The 19,463-nt window shown below is 37.6% G+C and overlaps 1 protein-coding gene across 1 annotated transcript in view; it reads left to right on the top strand.

Moving 5' to 3' along the window:
- cdh5 (cadherin 5) overlaps positions 1-19,463 on the top strand; it is a 38,357-nt gene that overhangs the window by 8,894 nt on the left and 10,000 nt on the right. Inside the window, exons 2-13 of the mRNA XM_084948330.1 lie at positions 4,213-4,446; positions 4,686-4,965; positions 5,672-5,791; positions 5,973-6,140; positions 6,306-6,487; positions 9,138-9,242; positions 9,593-9,735; positions 9,823-9,956; positions 10,925-11,034; positions 11,818-11,920; positions 18,094-18,224; positions 18,421-18,535. Of these exons, the coding sequence (XP_084804456.1) occupies positions 4,213-4,446; positions 4,686-4,965; positions 5,672-5,791; positions 5,973-6,140; positions 6,306-6,487; positions 9,138-9,242; positions 9,593-9,735; positions 9,823-9,956; positions 10,925-11,034; positions 11,818-11,920; positions 18,094-18,224; positions 18,421-18,535 (1,825 nt within the window). The remainder of the gene's footprint in view (positions 1-4,212; positions 4,447-4,685; positions 4,966-5,671; positions 5,792-5,972; positions 6,141-6,305; positions 6,488-9,137; positions 9,243-9,592; positions 9,736-9,822; positions 9,957-10,924; positions 11,035-11,817; positions 11,921-18,093; positions 18,225-18,420; positions 18,536-19,463) is intronic.

Here is a 19,463-nt window from a genome sequence, read left to right as displayed (position 1 = left end):
CTGTCATCAGCCACAATAAAGGCTCGCTTTCAGTTTAAGTTTACTCCGGTCTACTCTCTTGTGTTCGCACCTGGGTCCACCACACACACCACCGCACGGTCTGTCCCCTCAGATCGTGACAATGTGATTGATGATTGGGGGACATTTCCAATAAGGTAAATGTAGGTTGCCTGATAGATTTAAAACTGCCCTCACAGGCAAATTTAAATGTAGCGACACAAATAGTAATTTTATCAAATCAAATCCCCAAATACCTGGATTACTGCTTTAAAGTAATAGTAAAAGTAATAAAAAATATTTACTTAGAAAATAGAATAACAATGTTATGGAAAACAGATGCTGAAGCTACTTAAAGGTAGCAAAAATCATAAAGCAAAAGAAGGTTAATAGCAAGTGAAGGAAGCAACATTATTTCTCAGTGGTATTAACTTTTAATTTAGTTTTGATCTCACTGTGTTTATTACCTGCCCATGGGGACAGACGTATGGGGATCCACAGCCAGGAAAAACAAATATTTATTAGCGCTGCACAAATGCACTTTTATGAACATGGTGCTCAGATGTTCACTCAAGTCTCTGTTAGACTGCAATAGAACACAATGCACTTCTGTTTAATTAATTTAGTCCTGAAAGGAAACTAAAGAAAGGAAGTACAAGAGAAAAAAATAAAACCCAAACAAAGGGACGTCAACTAAAGGCCAAAAAACACTACTAAGTCTTTGTCTGAGCTGATTTGCGGGGAGCCGTGTGAAGAGGTCATGGGAGGTCAGCAGAATATGAGATTAGACCATTAGAGTGAGGAGACTTTGTGCCAGTATAATCCCTTCATCATAATCTTGCTTTCTTCCTCCCTGCTGCTAATGGCTGGAAGACAATAAGATGCACTAATCTCTGCTGGGATGGCGAGGGGCTGTGCTGAAATATCTACTGAAGTACAGAGTGCATATAGACTAAAGTGTTTTGAAGATTATTTCCCTGGCATTTCTGCTTTATTAGATAGGGCCCAGTGGGGGGGAGACAAGAACGATGGGGAAGACAAACACAGACAGAGAGGGTGAAACAGTATCAGAAAGACTGGCAACAAAAGTGAAGATTTGCTGCACTGCTGGTGTTTGTGTACCACATACACTTTCATTTTGGTTAAATGGTGTTAAATGCCTTGCAGGCAGGAAGAAGTGATGTAACGCACTGAAACGCCTTCCAACTTGTAATCAGTCAAAAGCCATAAATCAAACGAGGTGCCAGTTGGGCCCAAGTTTTTACGATAAATGGAAGCAATTTTGAATTTGATATAAATGAATCCAATGATTGCTGTTGTTCATGATTAGATAGCTTGGGTCAAGATAAATGCGAATCGCTTGCATGTGTTACAGTACACACCACATCAATGGTTTATGATGCAATCTATGAGTGAAGTGGTGGGAAATGTGAGAGAACAGTAAGACTTACAAGTGTTGGAAAAAAGCTGAGGTATGTAAAATGGTCAATATCAGTTAATACTGGTAATATCGCTCGACTGAAATCAGAAGCGATGAGTGAGGGTTTGCACTCTCATAGTGTAGTGACTTGTCAGTTACAAGGTAGCCAGTCCCTACTTCATATCCTGCTTTTTCGCTTATCTAACTTTGAAAGGAACCATCATTTAAATATTAATGTCATTTTGTAATAAAGAAGATGCGAAACAATTGGGACCATAAAGACATCAGGATAATGCCTACTGAAGTCAAAAATCAAGTGAGAGTGTTTTCTTGTTGACTTCTATAGAATTGTCTTTTCACAACCAGAGCACTTGCCCCTGCTGGCAATGAGAAATAATGCAGGTTTAAGGCTTTTCTGCATTAGTTTAACTCTTTAGATCTGAAGGTTGCGTCAGTCTTTTCCGTGCAGTGTATTATAAATGTCTTTAATCCCATTGTTTTTTATATTTTTAACTACACTAGCAGCATGATTAACTTTCATGCATCAGAATGAATTGCAATGCAAAATCTCATATATACTAATTAGAGATGGACCGATCCGATATTATTATCAGACCGATACTGACCTAAATTACTGGATCAAATATCGGAGAGAAATAAAAAATGTAATCCGATCCATTAAATATCACGAAAGCACCTCACAAAACTTGCGACATGGCGTAACTCAGCTCATAACCTTAGCACGTAGGAGCAGTATGCGTCACGTGATAGAGCGGCTGTGGCCTGTGAGACCTGTCAGCGGTCTGGTTGAGCATTTGAAGCGGCATTTCATCTCCGAGAAAGTTATCCCAGAGGGAAGTAAAGCAAGTGTGTAAGTTCATCTCTGAATGTTTGTAAAGCATTCCCACGTTAAGCTTAACAACCCATATATGGAGCGACTGCCTCTCTCTCTCCCTCCCTCTCCTGTTGCTACTTCAATCATGAAACTGATCAATGATCAGCTGATCGGCTTTTCTGTCTCCCGTCTCTCTTGTTTCTTTTTGGCCCACTTTGCACCAGAAAGAGGAAACCAGCGGCTGAACAACAGCAGCATGTTTAAGCTTGATAAGCTGTTAGAATTTATTTAATATTACTTTCTACACCACGATCCTTTTCTATGTAGCTGACAGCTGGCAACTGTGCAGGGGCGGATCTAGCAAAGTTATGCAGGGGGGCAGGTAGGGCATTAACAGGGAAAAGGGGGGATACAAAGAAATACTTTTCTTTCTTATTCTCATTTAAAATGTGTAGCTTTTAATAAATAATTATCTGAATCTTACAGCCAAAGTTTTGATCTGATGTAAAATGTATAGAAGTCCATTACTGTATATAGTAACTGTTAAGACTAATATACCCTAGTAAGCTATAGTACTTTTTCCTTTGGAACGGTACCATCTGTGCAGTCTGCAATTCTGTTGAAGAAAGATGTTGAATCTATTTAATTATTGTGGAAAAATAATTGATTTCTGTAAAAAAATTTTTTACACATGCATTAAATTAAAGTTGATTACGTCGATTAAGCATCATGAGGCGGAGGGTGGTTCCCTATTTGTTTTTTTTTTGCTGGGAGTTGGCAACCCTATTAGTTAGGTTGCTTAATATTTCCACTAAGTACTCTTTGAAATACCAGAATAGGGAGGATGGTGTAGGTTTAAGTTTATTTGATCTATGAACTATGAAATATTTTGGGTGCAGTGTATTTTTGCATACAAGTATAACAGAATAGCTTTAGTGTTTGTTTGTTTTTTTAAACTTGAGTATGAACTTATACGAAATGCAGCAAGATACTTAAAAAAAAACATTTTTATTGATTTAAAAAATACACTATATCGGATTCATATTGGTATCGGCAGATATCCAGATTTATGATATCGGTATTGGTATCGGACATTAAAAAGTGGTATCGTGCCATCTCTAATATTAATTATAGTTGCTTTGTACAAACATTTTTGATGAATAATAATGATGTTGGCTAACTTTTTGGCTTTGAGTATTATGTCTCTACAACTGTTGGATGAGTTGCCGGAATTATTCAACTTCGAATACAAAACCCGAGCTACCTTTCTTCCCAGTTTGCACCAAGAACTGACCCACATTCCCCCCCCCCCAAAAAAATTGTTGTACTACATTGAAAAAGAACAAAGAAAATCCAGAAATCCAAATGTCAAAAAGTCCCTTTATGGAAAGTGGCCTTTCTAATGGCTGATTAAGACAGACATCGTAAGTGGTTGTAGCGTCATCTCCCCTCTTCGTCTCTGTCAGTCTCTCTTTCTCTGTCTGTGCCGCTCTCTCGCACTGCACCAGTGGGTCAAGACCTAAAATAGGTCACAAGCCCATGTTTAATAGATCCCCATATGACCACAGTGGTGATGTGCTTTCATTCCAGGTCCCATGATGAGGGGCTAAATGTTTCATTGGAGTCCCAGGATGAAAAGCTTTAAGAGCCCTGGTCCTAAATGATAGCTAGACCTCGAGCTCAGCAGCTGACTGTAAGGGGAGGACAGAGAGTCCTTGGCCTTCACTCTAAGTCTCACCCGTGCACAGTGAAGGAGTCTGTCCGTAGCTGATAAGTGGTTTTAATGTGATCCTCTCTCTGTTCCTTTCTGGTCCCTCTCTCCTCTTTCTTTTCTACTCCCCCAATGTTCCTTTCTGCATCCTTTACTCCTGTCTTGCTTCTTCCTTCTTTCATCTTTATTCTTTTACCCCTCTCTTCCTCTCATTCCTCTCTCTTCTTGATCCTATCCTCTTCTGTCCAGATGATGGCTTGGCTCCAGCTGTGGACCACAGGACTTATGGCCACTATGGCCTTGACTGTCATCGCTGCTCAAGACTCTGGACTTCCTGGGGTAGAAAGAGAGAATCTCAGCCCAGCTGACATTGTCAAGAAGGAATCCCATCCTGTGCTGTTCAGGCAAAAAAGAAGCTGGATCTGGAACTCTCTCTATGTAGAAGAGGAGAAACCTGTTGTGACTCCGCTCAAGATAGGACGGGTATATTAATATTAGTATTTTCACCTCAGAGTCAAAAACAGCATTCTCCTTGCCATGGCTGTCTATGAGAAAGCATTTTGGTATTTTGCCACGCCCCCTCAGGTTGAAGCTATAACATGCAAAGTGAATCTGGGGCATTATCTGTTGCAGAGAATCTCTTTCATGCATATCTGAATATTTTTTTCAGAATAGTTTATTTGCAGTAATTTATTAAAAGGTCTATTTTCTTTCTTTCTCAGCTCAAGTCAGACAAGAGTATGACAGGTGGGCATTTTAAAATAGATGGTGAGGGAGCAAACGACATCTTCATCGTGGATAATAAAGGAGACCTGTTTGTCACCAAATCTCTGGACAGAGAAAAGAAGAATGCTTACCATTTGACTGCTATGATGTCAGATGCATATGGCAACCCAATAGAAAACCCTGGAGAATTTGTTGTCCAGGTGACAGATATCAATGACAACACCCCTGTTTTCACTCAATCATACAATGGATCCATTGAGGAGAGGTCTAGAATAGGTAAGTATTATCAAGGATTATTATTTTTTTTGTAGAAGGAATTGCCAGCAGCTTATTTCAGGTTAAAAAAGATGTTCATGCATTTACGTTTATCTGTACTGCCTCGTGCCTTAACTGTGCAGTGGAAACCTACGATGTAACTGGAAACCCCTCTTAACCCTAGATTGTAGCCTTCCACGTGCACCTCCTGAGAATTGTAACCACACATGAGGTTAACGCAGCCTACAATGGCTGAATGGCAAGGAAGGTTGTGGTGTAGAGTTAATAGGGGTTTTCGGTTATAATCTACAATGTAGACTTCCAGCTGAAGTATAATGAGGCATCACACTCTCAAGTAGTGGTTAATGTTAAGGAAGGAACCCAAACTCAGAAAGAAAAGGTACAGAAACACAATTTTCAGAGTTGCTAAACATTATTTATTTTAAGTATGCATGTGGCATCTGCTAAACAGGGGTAACGAGACAGATTCAAAATAGACTGAAGTGTGAAAATCCTAAGAAAAACGAAACATTATGCTCACACCTGTCACAATCATTAGTACATCTCGCTGTGAAAAACACAAGTCGGTGACTTTAATTACAGTGTTGGCACTTAGTCATGAAGCATTAACCATTTGACATCTGCAAAACACATAGACTTAAACATGATCAGCTATTTACTATGATGATTTCTATCATACATGTATATTATTTCCTCTTTCTTCTAGGAAAAACAGTGGTTGAGGTGAAAGCTACTGATGCAGATGACCCCACCACTGCTAATGCAGAACTCAGGTACTCTTTGACCCATGGAGACATTTCAGCCTTTGAAATCGACAGCATCACAGGTAGGCTGACTCCAGTGGTACCCACCATGATTGCCATGCTTTAGCTGCCTTTTTTCATCCTGGCAAATTAATTTAGGGTCACTTTAGGGTTTGAAGCTATTTTTACTGTAATATGAGTCAGAGTTGACCTGAAAGATAACACCCTCTCCAAATGTCTCGCTCTTTCTCTGTCCCTCTGCAGGTGTGATCAGCTGCAAGATAAACACTTTGGACCGGGAAACCAGGGAGGAGTATGTGGTGGTGGTTAAAGCTCAGGACATGAGAGGATTGGCCTCTGGCAGCACAGCCACCACCTCGGTCACTATTAAGATAACTGACATCAATGACAACATTGCTTCTTTTACCAGAAGTAAGGAACAGTTTTATGAGCATTTACAGTAATGATAAAGAGATGCTTAAAAAGAAGAGATTATCATCAGTCAGGTTTTAGAACCATTAGAAGCATTACATTATCAAATTGTACAGAATCAACAGAAATATTCAGTCTTAATTAGTGTGTGTTTTCCATCCACAGCAAAATATGATCTGAACGTTCCAGAAAACCACAAGGTGGATGAGACGATTGGGATTCTGGAATTGGTGGATAAAGATGAGATTCAGAACAAGGAGCCCATATTTACCATTCAAAATCTTAATAGCAACATATTCAATATTGAACCCAACCATAACAAGGATGGAAACCTCGTGCTCAAAGAGGTAAGAGACTTATGTGTAAATGGTAGAAAGAGAGCCATAACATAACCATAACAAAATAAGTTTTGTTTTTTTTCCCATCAATCATGTATAATCTTATGTTAATAAAATCCATGCTAGTATTATATAGTATATATTATGGATATGTCTAACTGATGGAATTACAAGTACGTTTATCAGCATTTTTACTACAATTAATGCATATAGCTATGTTTGTCACTACCCAGCTGAACCTGTGCAACAGTTCTGCTGGTTCATTTCCTGGTTTGGCTTATAAGAGGAATGTGGGGCAGCCATATTTGACGTATAATTCTCTGTTGTATTTCAATTTAACATTCCTGAACTGCCATAGCTGTCCCATATTTTTGTATAATTCATTTAGAGAGTGATTTCTCTCTTGTAATTACTGTCTCCAGTTTGGGGATAAAATAGAGACATGGTTCCCAGCACATTTTTTTTCCTGTGCACGTAAGCAGCTCTGATCTGCTCAACCTCATCTTTATTTTATGGTTTTAAAAGACATGATGATTTCATTGGATTAATTTGAATTATTTTGCAACAAACCTTAACTGTGCTATTTAACTTGATTCAAACATGTTATTCTGCCAAAGTTGTTTGGTTGTGGTCAAAATATGATAACGGTGAAATTTCATCATTCATGCTACCACGAGGAGTGGCACCATTCCTGAGTGATTGCCTTTAAACATTTTATTATACATGATCAATTTTAATCAGTACCAGGCTTATAAACTCAATTAGCTACTTGACCCATTGCTACCAATCAAGGGATTGTAGTAAATTATATTATAAATGTGCATCAGACATTATTTTTATGTGGGTTTTCTTTCTGTATTTCAAACAAACAAAAAACTGTGAAATTAGTGAAATATTATTACTTTTGTAAAAGCAGATTTATCAGTCTGATGATCATAGTATCATGTACTATCTGCTTTGCAATACATAGATTTTTAAAAATCTTATTAGTGTGTTCATTTTCCTCATAAACACATGTTGCGCATAAATATTATGTAATCAAATCAATAATTTAGTTTTAATGTGCTATGTAAACTGGCTTAGTCTTTCCATGCAGCACCAGGAAATGGATGCATATCCCAAAATACATAAAGGGCAACTCGCTTTTATTTTGATTTATATATGTACAGAAGTAAATCAGAGTGTTTTGGGAAGTGTTGTATCCTCACACTTTTTACAGCATCCAAATTGATGGGACCTCATGCCCAAACAGCTTTAGCACAAAAATAGATTTGCAGTCTACCATTACCAACGAGGATCATAGCCACAGCATGGTGACAGGATTTCCACAAATTCAAAATACTAATGTACTGACATTTTCAAAGTGGTTTCTGAAGCCTTCCTGCATACTCTGCCACCGCATGGCCACTAATTACATATAACATTAAAAGGTGCAATGTCAAATTTCAGATTTTTTTTCCTGCAGGATGTATAAGGTGTGACGTGTTTAAGACTGACTTGAAACCTGGCCTCCTTCTGGTTTCTAAAGATATTTATGCTTGCGGGATTTCTAGCAGGTTGACTTCACTGGGTTGTGCTCTTCAGATAAAGTATTTAGGACATCAGAGAGCTGGAAATGTATTCTAATGAAATGAGCTCTGTAATAGCTTGCACCCTTGCTGGCCTGGAATCAAATCGTACCTCAATCTTCCCCTCAGCTCTCGAGCCCTTCTCATCTTTCTCAACGGCTGTGTTTACACATACAGAATAAGCCAGCTGTTGGCCACACTGTGGTTAAGGTCTTATTCTTGTTAAGCTGTTTACAAATGCCTTTGATACCTTGGGACTGACTATCCTTGTAACCATGAATAATCCAGTTAGCAGAATATTCCTCTCTACCTTTAGTGTCCCATTCACTGATAAAAGAGTCTACCAGAATAAATAAGAATATCTGTGTATTTCTAATACATAGGAAATAAATTATAGTGCCAATGTGAATACGACAGTAAGCTTTCTTATATTTGCCAATGTAAAAATGTTTCCATAAAACTTTGCAACTAAAAGTTGTTTTTGCCCCCACCCAAAAATATAGAACCTTTTAAAAATTGAGGAAAGTGAGCTACACAGGTTGCATAGACTGATTTGTGACATTTACAGCCTTTTTGCACCTGAAATCGTGAGTTGTCCTTGGTGGACTGATGCAGGTGTACAAGACACATTTATGAAGAAAAAAAACCCACTAAGGTGCTAATGCAGTGTGTCCCCAGTTACAAGCAAAGACCTACAAGGAAAATGAGGTCAAAAGATTTAAAGTTGACAGGCTTAAAGAGTAACATATTGTCGAAGGACTACTATTAATTTTGTGGAAGACTGAAAGAAATTGTAACAGAACCCAAATGCATCAGATTCACACAGCATACAGTTGAGTTCTGTGTTAGTGAAAGCTTTAAGCAAACAGCATAATTTCAGATGCCTTAAAAAAATGGAAATTAACGACAACAAAAATCTCAAATATTTAATGTTTAAAAGAGTGCAACCTTCCACTACGAACACTGTTTTGTATATTTATGTAATAAAGATAGTATTGACTCTGCACTGAAGCTTAGAGTCACAGCTATCAATTCTAATCTAATTAGCACTGACATGTTGCTTACTCACTCACACTATCTTTGCTCCCTAGGCTCTGGACTTTGAGAAGACAAACAGCTATTCTTTCACTGTCCGGATGAAAGAAAACGTCCGAACTCCCGCGGACAACACAAACGCTGCAATCACCAGTGCACAGGTAAATATCAAACAGGGCAACTGTAACTTTCATGAGTCAGCAAGTGAATGTTTGTGATTTGCAGTTCAAATTGATTATTTACTTTATTTTATTGATCACTTTAGCCATCTTCAAAGCCAGTTGCCGACTTGATTTTCATTCTCTAAAAAAAGAGAATCAATGCTGAGGAATGTATTTAATGCTTCACTGTTAAGAAATACTTTTCACAGATTCGGATTAGCAGGACACAGTGTGATGCTGTGTAAATGATTATAGAAAAAAAATTAAACAAAACATTTCATAGTTTCATATTCCTAGTACAATTAAATTTCCAATGTTGGTCTAAACTGTAAAGCATTTAAAATTGCCAGGTCAACATCAACGTGTTAGATGTAGATGAGCCACCGATCTTCTCTGAGGACATGTACAGCTTTAACGTGAAGGAAGAAATGCATGTGAACAACATAGGATTCATCAAAGCCAGAGATCCTGACAGAGCCAACAAGACCATACAGTATGTTGCACGCATTCCCCAAAATAAGTAATAGTGTTACTAATCCTGTAAAGTGTTTGTTAGAGTGATCTTGGTCTCTCTGTTTAGGTTCTCCATCATGCAGCCGGACTGTCCTATCGGTATCAACCGACTCACAGGTCAACTGTACACTCTGAGAAATCTGGACAGAGAGGATAAGCCCACACACATGTTTCAAGTTAAGGCGCAAGAGGAGCCAAGTGGTATGTCACACACTCTCATAAGAGCTGTACGGGGTTTATTAATCCCTTTCCTGTAAACAATACATCCTCACATGAAAAATTGAAACCACGTGTTTTACAACAACAGCAATGTGCATACAGGGAGGGAGTTAAAGTACAAAGGCCAAAGAAGACAGTTTGTTCTCTTGGCTGAACATCTCTTGTAGATTTATTGAAGGATGGGAGTGTAACACATTAACAGGGATTTTTACAGACTTAACACATCACCATAACACCTGGTCGACCCACATGAGAAGGAGAGAGTAAGCAGGAAAATCACATTAGACTGCCTCTTTGTTCACTTCCAGCTTCCAAACCAAACTCTATATTTTTAGATCAGCAATGAATGAAATCCAGAGATCTATTTTAGTGGCTTGTCACAGCGTTTAAGGAAGACAATGGTCCCCTGAGCTTGACAAGGTCCTCGATATACAGTACATGTTCTGTACTAAAGATAGATTCAAAATCTTAGTACAAGAGACAAAAAAGAGACTCACATATTTATCAAAAGATGAATATTCAAAAAGAACATCAGTGATATAAAATAAATGTAAAAGATGCTTTAATGTGACGAAAATAGCTGTCCAACAAATAGAAATGCTTTCAGTTACTTGACCTTTAATCTAGTCCTTCAGTGACAGAGATATACACACCTAATCTCCAGCATAGTTAATCACTGTTACATTGGCACATCAAGGTAAATGACAACTAAATCCTTAGTTTAAGAACTTTTGTATTTCATTTCTATGTGGCTTCAGTATTTTAAGTGTTGCAGAAACAAAAAGTGCAGTTGTTTCCACATTTGCATCTCCTCCGCAAATACTGAATGAGACTAAATTATACTATCACTGAATGCCCTCTTGAATCTCTGTTTGCAGCTTTTGCGCATTTATTTGGACTATTTTCATTGTTAGACGTGTCATTAATCTGATGTTTTCTTTCCTCTGTAGGTTTAGAGTCAGTTGTAAAAGTTAATATTAATGTTCAGGATGTGAATGACAATGAACCTGAACTCAGAGCTGACGACATCTATATATGTGAGAACGACGAGTCTAATACGGTAAGAGGTGATAGTTTTTATACCTATACTATTTATAGATTTTAATTATATTTTTTAATTTATATAGTACCAAATCACACAAAAACATTAGCCTCAAGTGGCTTTATACTGTAAGGTAAAGACTCTAAATATTCAGGAAAATCCCACAACAATCAAATTATCTGCTATGAGCAAGCACTTTGTGATGGTGGGAAGGAAAAACTCCCTTTTAACAGGAAGAAATCTTCTGCTGACCCAGGTTCGGGGAAGGGCAGCCATCTGCTGTGTCAGGTTAGGAGAAAACATGAGGAGAAGCTTGTTTCTTATTATTAGAGGATGCATCTTAATGGAAACTAAACGCCAACAGATCATGCTGAATTGTTGTTGATGTGTCTTCTGAATTAAAACTCACGTGAAGCCAAGCATGTGATGAGCTGGGGTAATGAATGTGTTTTACATAAAAGCCTAAACGCATATTTAACTGTCTGTCTCCTCAATAATGGAGCCTGGGAAGCTATAATAGGTTTCTCCATTATTTACAGTTAAGTTCTTATTTGATTTTTTTTCTAATTGTGACTTTAATATACATAATCTGAAATTTGGATCCCAACCTAAAATAGTGTTTTTGTCACGTGCCATGTACATGGCAGTAGATGACTCAATGATTCACATGCATGCCATACATGTCTGCATAAATCAGTGCATATATAATTTACATATATGGGCTGCACACATTGACTGCAGAAATGTGCAGTCAATGTGCAGAAAGATTAATTTTAGAGTCATTTTTTGGTCTTTCCTCAGATAATTGGAACCTTGACTGCCACAGATAAAGATGATCAGCCAGTTGCCTTCACTTTCAGTCTGGCGAGTGAGAATTCCAACTTCTCCATCAGAAACTATGGCAGTAAGTCCTTCTGTGTACTGAACATTTATTTACTTTTCTTTTCTTGCTTGTTGCTTTAAATGGTGCTCTGAGCAAGCACTAGCCTTGGAACTTGTTGCTATGCAACAACTGGAACTCTATGTGAAGCCCAATGCTCTGTTTTTGAAATGTAAAATTATTTTAACTTCCAAAAACATCCTTCGGTTCTTTAAGCCAGACGGGAGATTTTGAGAGCCTGTCTGGGACCATAAGTACTATCTAAAATGCACAACAAAGACTGGAAATAACGAGAGCTATTGGTTCGATGGGCTTGAAGATAACTCCCTCTGTGTTGTAACCTTGTCACAGCTGATGATGTTCAAAGACCATAGTAACACAAAGTGGTGCTGTTGAGAGGTCTATAATACATTCAAGGACGGAAAAAAGAGAAACTACATCAAGAGGACAATTACTAACTATGGAAACTGTAGAAAGAGGTCCTGGGCTCAAGTTCAGTGACTGGCTAGGGTCTTTTTTGTGTGGAGTTTGCATGATCTCCTTGTGCCTACTTGGGTTCTCACCAGGTATGGCAAAACACATTCATATTAGCAAGTGGTTAATTTAAATAGGCTGTGCGTGTGAGTTGTTTGCTTCTGCGATCCCCCTGTGACAGACTGGTGATATATATTTTAAGGGCCTGGTTTACTAATAACTTGTAGCACTGCAAACTGGGTTTTGGCATAAAAAAATTTGGGTATTTACAAAGAGCACAGTGACAAAATTTCTCAGTGGGAGTTCCTTTCTCAACGTGCAAAATATAAAGATAAGAATATCTAAATTAGACACGCTAACTGATTTACAGGTTTAGTGCTAATTGTGATGCTAATTGTGATTACATTTAATTTAGAAAAAAAAGCACGTCTTATGTTTTGCACATGAAGATGAACTGTCTGCGCCTGTGCTTAAAAAACAGTGAAACTGCTAAAGATCACATGTAAAACTAACCAGTATTGTTAGTATTTTGGGGTGGATTGTGCTGACATGCTAATTTGCTCATTTAATTTAGTATATCTATATCATGCTTTAGTTTTTCTCATTAAATGAGGAGTAATTAACACATTGGAATATATTGGGGATGAACCAAGAATTTTAATCAGAGAAAACTTATTATTATTAACACACACAATACTAAAACCTCTGTAACTAATGTCTTCAAAGTAGTCAAAGGATTCAAAGGCATGATGGCTACTGTTTGATTCTTATTCATTAAATGATGCAAGTGGTCTTTTTCAGGATGTAGTATGTCTGTAGACACTAAAATGAACCAGCTAGTTGGCACCAGCATGCAGAGATCTCATTTTGATTATTCCATATACAAAGAGCTCAAAGAGTGAATAGTACTGATGTCATTTGGGGAAAAATATGTAGGTGTATATTTACAAATGAAAAAGGTTTAGCTTGAATTAACTGATGTGACATATGAAGAGGTATGATCCTGAGAGAAATTTGTTGGCATCAGCTTTAGGGGAGAGGTCATTCAATATAGGATACATAACAGCAGAAGTAAAAGTGCATTCATGATTTTTATCATCATATTCAGTTGTTATCCATGACAGCCAGAGGGAAATTCATACCAACTGTTGCAGTCAGAAATAAAAAAAAATATAAGTAGATGAAAGCCTAAGGTAATCAGATGAAAGATTTAGGTGAGGTGTTAGTATTTAATCTATCTAATCTGAAACCTGAACCATATTGAAAAGAAGATAAACAGAAAAATGATGTGAATTTTACTCAACAAATTCCACTCGTGCACGTGCCCAGAGGGGTTGACTTGTTGAACTGAAGGAGGAAAGAAAGACAGAGTAGTGCAAAAGCAAGGAAAAATTAGGCTTAGGTGCAAGAAAAGATTTTAAAAAAGGCAAGAAGTTCAGAACTAAGAGGAGAGAGGGAGGAGCTGAACCAAAAGAGACTTACAAGCAGTAAAAGAAAAAAAGAAAATGAAGATAAAACTGAAATGGATGCTTTACGTAAGGCAAAGATTAAAGAAGGAAAGAAAAAATAGAAAATCCAAAACAACTAAATGGAGAATAACAGTCTCGAGGCAGACTGAAGAAACGGTGGACCGACAAAATCAAGGAAGACATTAAGTCCGTCAATGCATCACCTGAGGACGCCTTGGACAGAACCAAATGGAGAAACCTTTGCCGAAGAGCGGACCCTGCACTAGCGGGAACAACGCCAGGATGAAGAAGGAGAATAACAGTAGATGAGAACCTGAGATAAAAGAGGACTAAAACTAATGAAGAGGGAGGAAAAGCAGTGCCTTGAGAGGGGAGGAGAAGAAAGAAGAGCATGGGATGAAAAACGAAATAAGGACACTTGCAGAACAAAGTAGTAAGAGAAGATGAGGACATGAAAGAACATTAGAAACACCACATTTTAAGAGCAGTGGTTAAAAAGGTGAAGAGGAAACAGGGATGCAAGAAAGGTGGGAAAGAGAAAAGGAGAGAAGAGAGAAGAAGGTAGCTGTTTGATAAAGTGCTGGTTGTCAGTGCAAACCGATGTTTTCCTCTGTGGCTCAAGACTGTGCTCCCCAAAACCCATCTGACAACACCTCACACCACTTAACACACAAACTAAAACATGGCCTAGAGACACAAACACACATACACACACACACAACAAGAGCTGCAAAGTGAAGGCTTTTGAAATATTCATCGACTACCAGCTCTTTAAAACTTGCAAAAAACAACCTTCATTATGGGATTCACAAAGAATCTCACACTCCAACAGTCAATGTAGCTGCACAGTGAAGTGACAGGACTCCATGTTCAGACCACACGACTACATGAAGCTTAGCCCATTAATGCCGGACAGACAAAAGGGAAGGAGAGGTAGGAAAACAAGGAAAAAAATAAGAAAAGATGAATAGGACGCCGGAAGAAAAATATGTAAATAGAAAAAGAAAGAGAAAGAGGGGATAGTGAGAAATATCCAGAGAGAGAGGAAAGAGATTAAATCAAACAAAAATGGAGCAGGAGACGAGACGGAGAGGAGGGATGAGATGAAGGGTGGACAGAAGCTGTTTCATCTTTTATTCGGTTAGTTAAGGCTTCATTTACAACCATATCCTTCCACACATACCTTTGCAGATGTTGTCATACAGGCATTATCTGGTTTATCTTGGTTATTGAGATAATAAACTTAGTTAAGCACCTTATATGCAGAGCCTTGTTCATCCCTATGTCCTGTGACTGGGAATAGAGTCAAAATTATGTGGAAGACTCTGTGTATATAGACTAGTCTCATTCATGTTCATGCTTTTGTCCCATCATTTAGTTTAGTTCATCGTGCAGAGAAATCAGAATTCAGAAGATAAAGAATGTATTTGTAGTGAAGATAAATGGTTAAAAACAATAGAAATTGCAGTGCTTCTCAAGCATTTTTTTTTTTTTTTTTTTTTTGATGTTTGGTTTTTTGTTTTGTTATCATGTACTTTTTTCTCTTTGAAATGAGCTCCACTGTCCTGCATGTTATGTGCTCTTGGCCTTTTGGAATAATACACACAAGTGTGTCTCTGCAACCTCTGCATAGGTTAAAGATCAATGCAAAAAGGACACCACATGTGGTTGGATACCACCAGAGTGTCATCACTGTTTATTTCTTATAAGGCATTGAGGAATTGTTACAGAACTGAATCTTCTCCTGTATTCATTATTGCTGCTTTTCCCATATACACGGACACTTGAAATACCTGCAGCACAGTTTTAGAGTTTATACACTCATTTGTGTTCATGAGCATTCTTTCAACTGCAAATTCAAAGAGCAACAATGTCACATATCCTTCACGAAGAGTTTAAAAACAATAAATAAATAATTAAATTGTGGTGCAGGTATTTAATATATTTTCATTTCCAAGGTAGAAATGATTGTGTGTTCAACACACAATGGAACAAATACTTGAACAGATCTTTTCAGTAAACATTCTTTTTTTTCCCTTTTTTTTTTAATTAAAGTTTCTGCATCCATTTTTACAAAAGACAAATTGAACAATATGTCGTTTTCTTTTTGAAGAACATAAAACAATATGAAACATACACTCCCACCTCATAATTATAGGAGTACCAGTGGGTGTACAAAAAGAAAAAAGAAAGGGTCCAATCTAATAATACGAATAGTAAACCCTGGAGTACAAGATAACAGTTCCTGAGTGTACAAGAGAGATGTGGAGAGTTTCAGAGCCCACACCCCCACACAGACACGGAAAAAACAAAACACACAAACCAAGAAAAAAAAACAAACAAAAAAAAACAAAACACAGACATAATGAGTGGTCAGCTTAGTTGTAGAGATAAGTCAAATCTGTAAGAGAAAAGAAATATGTATAAAGTAGGTAAGTAAATGCCATCATAAGGCGCAGGCACAATAGAGTCCATATACTTAAACTTAAACATCTTACTTAAACATAAGATAAAATAAAATAGAATAAAGTCTGAGCTGGCTAATTGGGAGCGTTGCGAGACCGCAAAGTCTGAACATGGTCAAAAAAGGGTTGCCAGGTCTTAAAAAATTTGGCCATAGACCCACGCAGGGTGAATTTAATCTTTTCGAGTTTGCTAAAATGCAAAGCATCTCTGATCCAGATTTCCCAGGATGGGGGAGAAGGGGACTTCCAGCATAACAATATTCTGCGTCTTGCCAATAAGGTGAGAAATGCTACCAGATCCGCTTGGGGCGTCGGCAAGACAACTGTATCAGGAAGAACCCCAAACAAAGCAGTTAAGGGCACAGGTTGGAGGGTTAGCTGGATGATCTTTGATAAAATCAGAAAAATATTAATCCAGTATTGTTTGAGGGATGGACATGACCAAAACATATGTATTAGAGAGGCAGGTGTTTGATGACAACGGTCGCAATCAGGGCTAAGGTTGGGGTATATTTGAGCTAGTCTGGCTTTAGTCCAGTGTACACGGTGCAAAATCTTACATTGAATCAGCCCGTGTTTGGCACATAATGAGGAGCCATGGACCCGGTAAAGAATTTTATTTTGTTTCAGTAAACATTCTCAGTATTCCCCTATATAAATCACACAAGACAGTGTGACCTGATTTTCGCAGGAAGTTATTCATGCTGGTGAAAAATCAGGGCTTCTGTTAAACACTCTGGATTTGAACTTCAAGTCCAAATGTCAAAAATTGCAAAGTTGTTTTTGTTTGAACTTGACCTTAAACCAAAGCTACTGAATGTGTTTCTTTATTTGAGAGTATTCAGAAGGGTCCTTCCTGCCATTGTGTTCTCTGAAATTCCTCTAGTGGTGGGATATTGTGGAGGAAAGCGTTTGGCAGGAAATTTCTGCCTGCCAGGAGTTTGACTAATGACTGTATTGTTGCTCAGGTCTATGAAAAGGACATCGATGTAATCTGCTCAACAAGTTTCTTTTAACTAAAACTGCAATTCAGTTCAGTTCTTTTTAATAGCTTTTTTAATAACGTCACAATAACAGTAATCTCAAGGTGCCTTTTTTTATTGTAACTGAAGATCATACATTATTACAACAAGTCAATATGGCAATTACTCTTGCTGAATGGGAGTGAGAAGGCAAACCTCTGTCTTAACACTGGGGGTTCCCATGTGCCAGGAAATGGGGGGTGAGGGGCAAGAAAAGCAGAAAAGAATCGATGGAGAGGCCACAAAATGTAAACGACGGCAATGAGATGACCAAAGTTTTCTGTATCAGACTTTGTCTGGTCACTGATAGACCAAATTACATACAGAGTAGTAATGAAGAGATATTTCCAATGACAACAACATTCTTCTGCAAAGGAGAGTGATCTATGTTAATACATTTGTTCTGCCACTTCATTTAAAAACCACCTTGGCTCCTTGTAGGATTTGCTTTTGCAGATTTTTTATGTTCTGTGATTATTTATGATCCTAATTGACTCCAATCTGAAATGCATCAAAGCCGTAACCACAAATGATCTCTCTGCCTTTATTTAGTTACTCTCTCCTCGCTGTCTTATCTCAAATCTAGTCTTATCTGTTCAGCATGACTCACATAAATAGACTTTGTAGACTGAGCAGGTGAGCATTAGTTCTGCTTTAGTGAAACGAGGTGATGAGTGAGGCAAATTAAGGGAAATTTGTGAAGCAAAGGTGGTGTGATATTTTGTACTTAACTTACTATGTGTATTTTCTTGTATCTCTTTGTATAGATGGCACAGCAGCTCTCATTGTGAAACAGGGCCCGTTCAGCCTGGATGACCCCAAGGATTACAAGGTGGATATAAGGGTCAGTGACGGAGGACATCCCTCCAAGAGCAGCGTCTCCACAGTATCAGTTGGGGTATGCATTTTTTGTGTGTGTGATATTGAAAGCTGCTTGAGATTATTTTAGCACTGATAATTTTAAATAATTGCAAAGATGAAATGTCTTGTCTCTGTAAACCCAGTTTAATGCAGTAAATATGTAGCTTCAATGAATTTTCAGTAAATGGACATTCAGGCAAGGTACTGACCGACTGATTGGTAATATGTTGTAGATATGCCAGTGTGATCCCAACCGGAATCGTACTTATTGCAAACCTGAGGCTCGGAGAGTGGGAGTCAGTGTTCATGCCCTGACAGCCATTTTGCTCTGCATACTGACAATTCTTGGTAAGTTTCTTTTTACTTTTTTGTTATATTACTTGTTTTTTCTACCTTCTTTCATTGTTTTGACTTTTAGAACCATCTTAAAGGGTTAACCTTGAGATTTTTAATGCTATAGTCTGTGTACAGGCTTTTTTAAGAGTATTAATGTTTATAAGAAAATTATTTTTAGCTGCATAAAATCTGAACCTCAATGATGTCACAGATGACTAGAAGTTGTGTAGTAATGGAGTTAATAAACTCTGTCTGTACTCTGCTCATCTTTGCTTCAGGCCAAAAGAAACCTGAACAGATATCTGACAGATCTATCAGTGGTTGAGTTGCATTCTGGGTATTGTAGGTGTCAGGTTTTGACAGGAAGAAAGCATAATGATATATCTGGTTTTTCAGCATCCTTTTTTAGACTGTCCATCATGAATATGATATGAAAATGAAGTTTTAAGTTGTTATAATATTAGGTAATAGATCCTGATTTAGTTGCATGTGAATTTGCTTGAGTAACTATCTCTATATCTTAAAGTTTATTTATGCTTGTCTGTGTTAGAATATATAGAAAGGTGAAAACACATCATTCCCAGAATATTTGTATTTATGCTGAAAGTATGGGAAATCCATTGAAATATTTATTGCATTTTTTTGCATTCGTATTGTAGAATCTGTCCAAGTTACACATAATGGCATGTGCAATATCAGTGCACATAATGATGGGATTATAATGCAACAGGAAAATCCATATATCCAAATGACAAGTTTTTTCTTAAGACTATAGCTTTTCACCTTTAATATCAAAGGACCTGCTTAATGTCATCTTCTGTCTTACAATAGTAATTATTTTTGGCTTTTTCCAACATTTGACTATTTTCCAAAAAATATGTTTTCCTGTTTTGCTTGGAATAACAAAGCCAATAAACATTTAGAAACAAAACCATTTTCA

This window comes from Perissodus microlepis, chromosome 13 (genome assembly GCF_051167445.1).
Source record: "Perissodus microlepis isolate ML-2025 ecotype Zambia chromosome 13, ASM5116744v1, whole genome shotgun sequence".
Taxonomy (NCBI): Eukaryota; Metazoa; Chordata; class Actinopteri; order Cichliformes; family Cichlidae; genus Perissodus; species Perissodus microlepis.
Note: the sequence above shows the minus strand (reverse complement) of the source record. Positions and strands in the feature narration are given on the sequence as shown.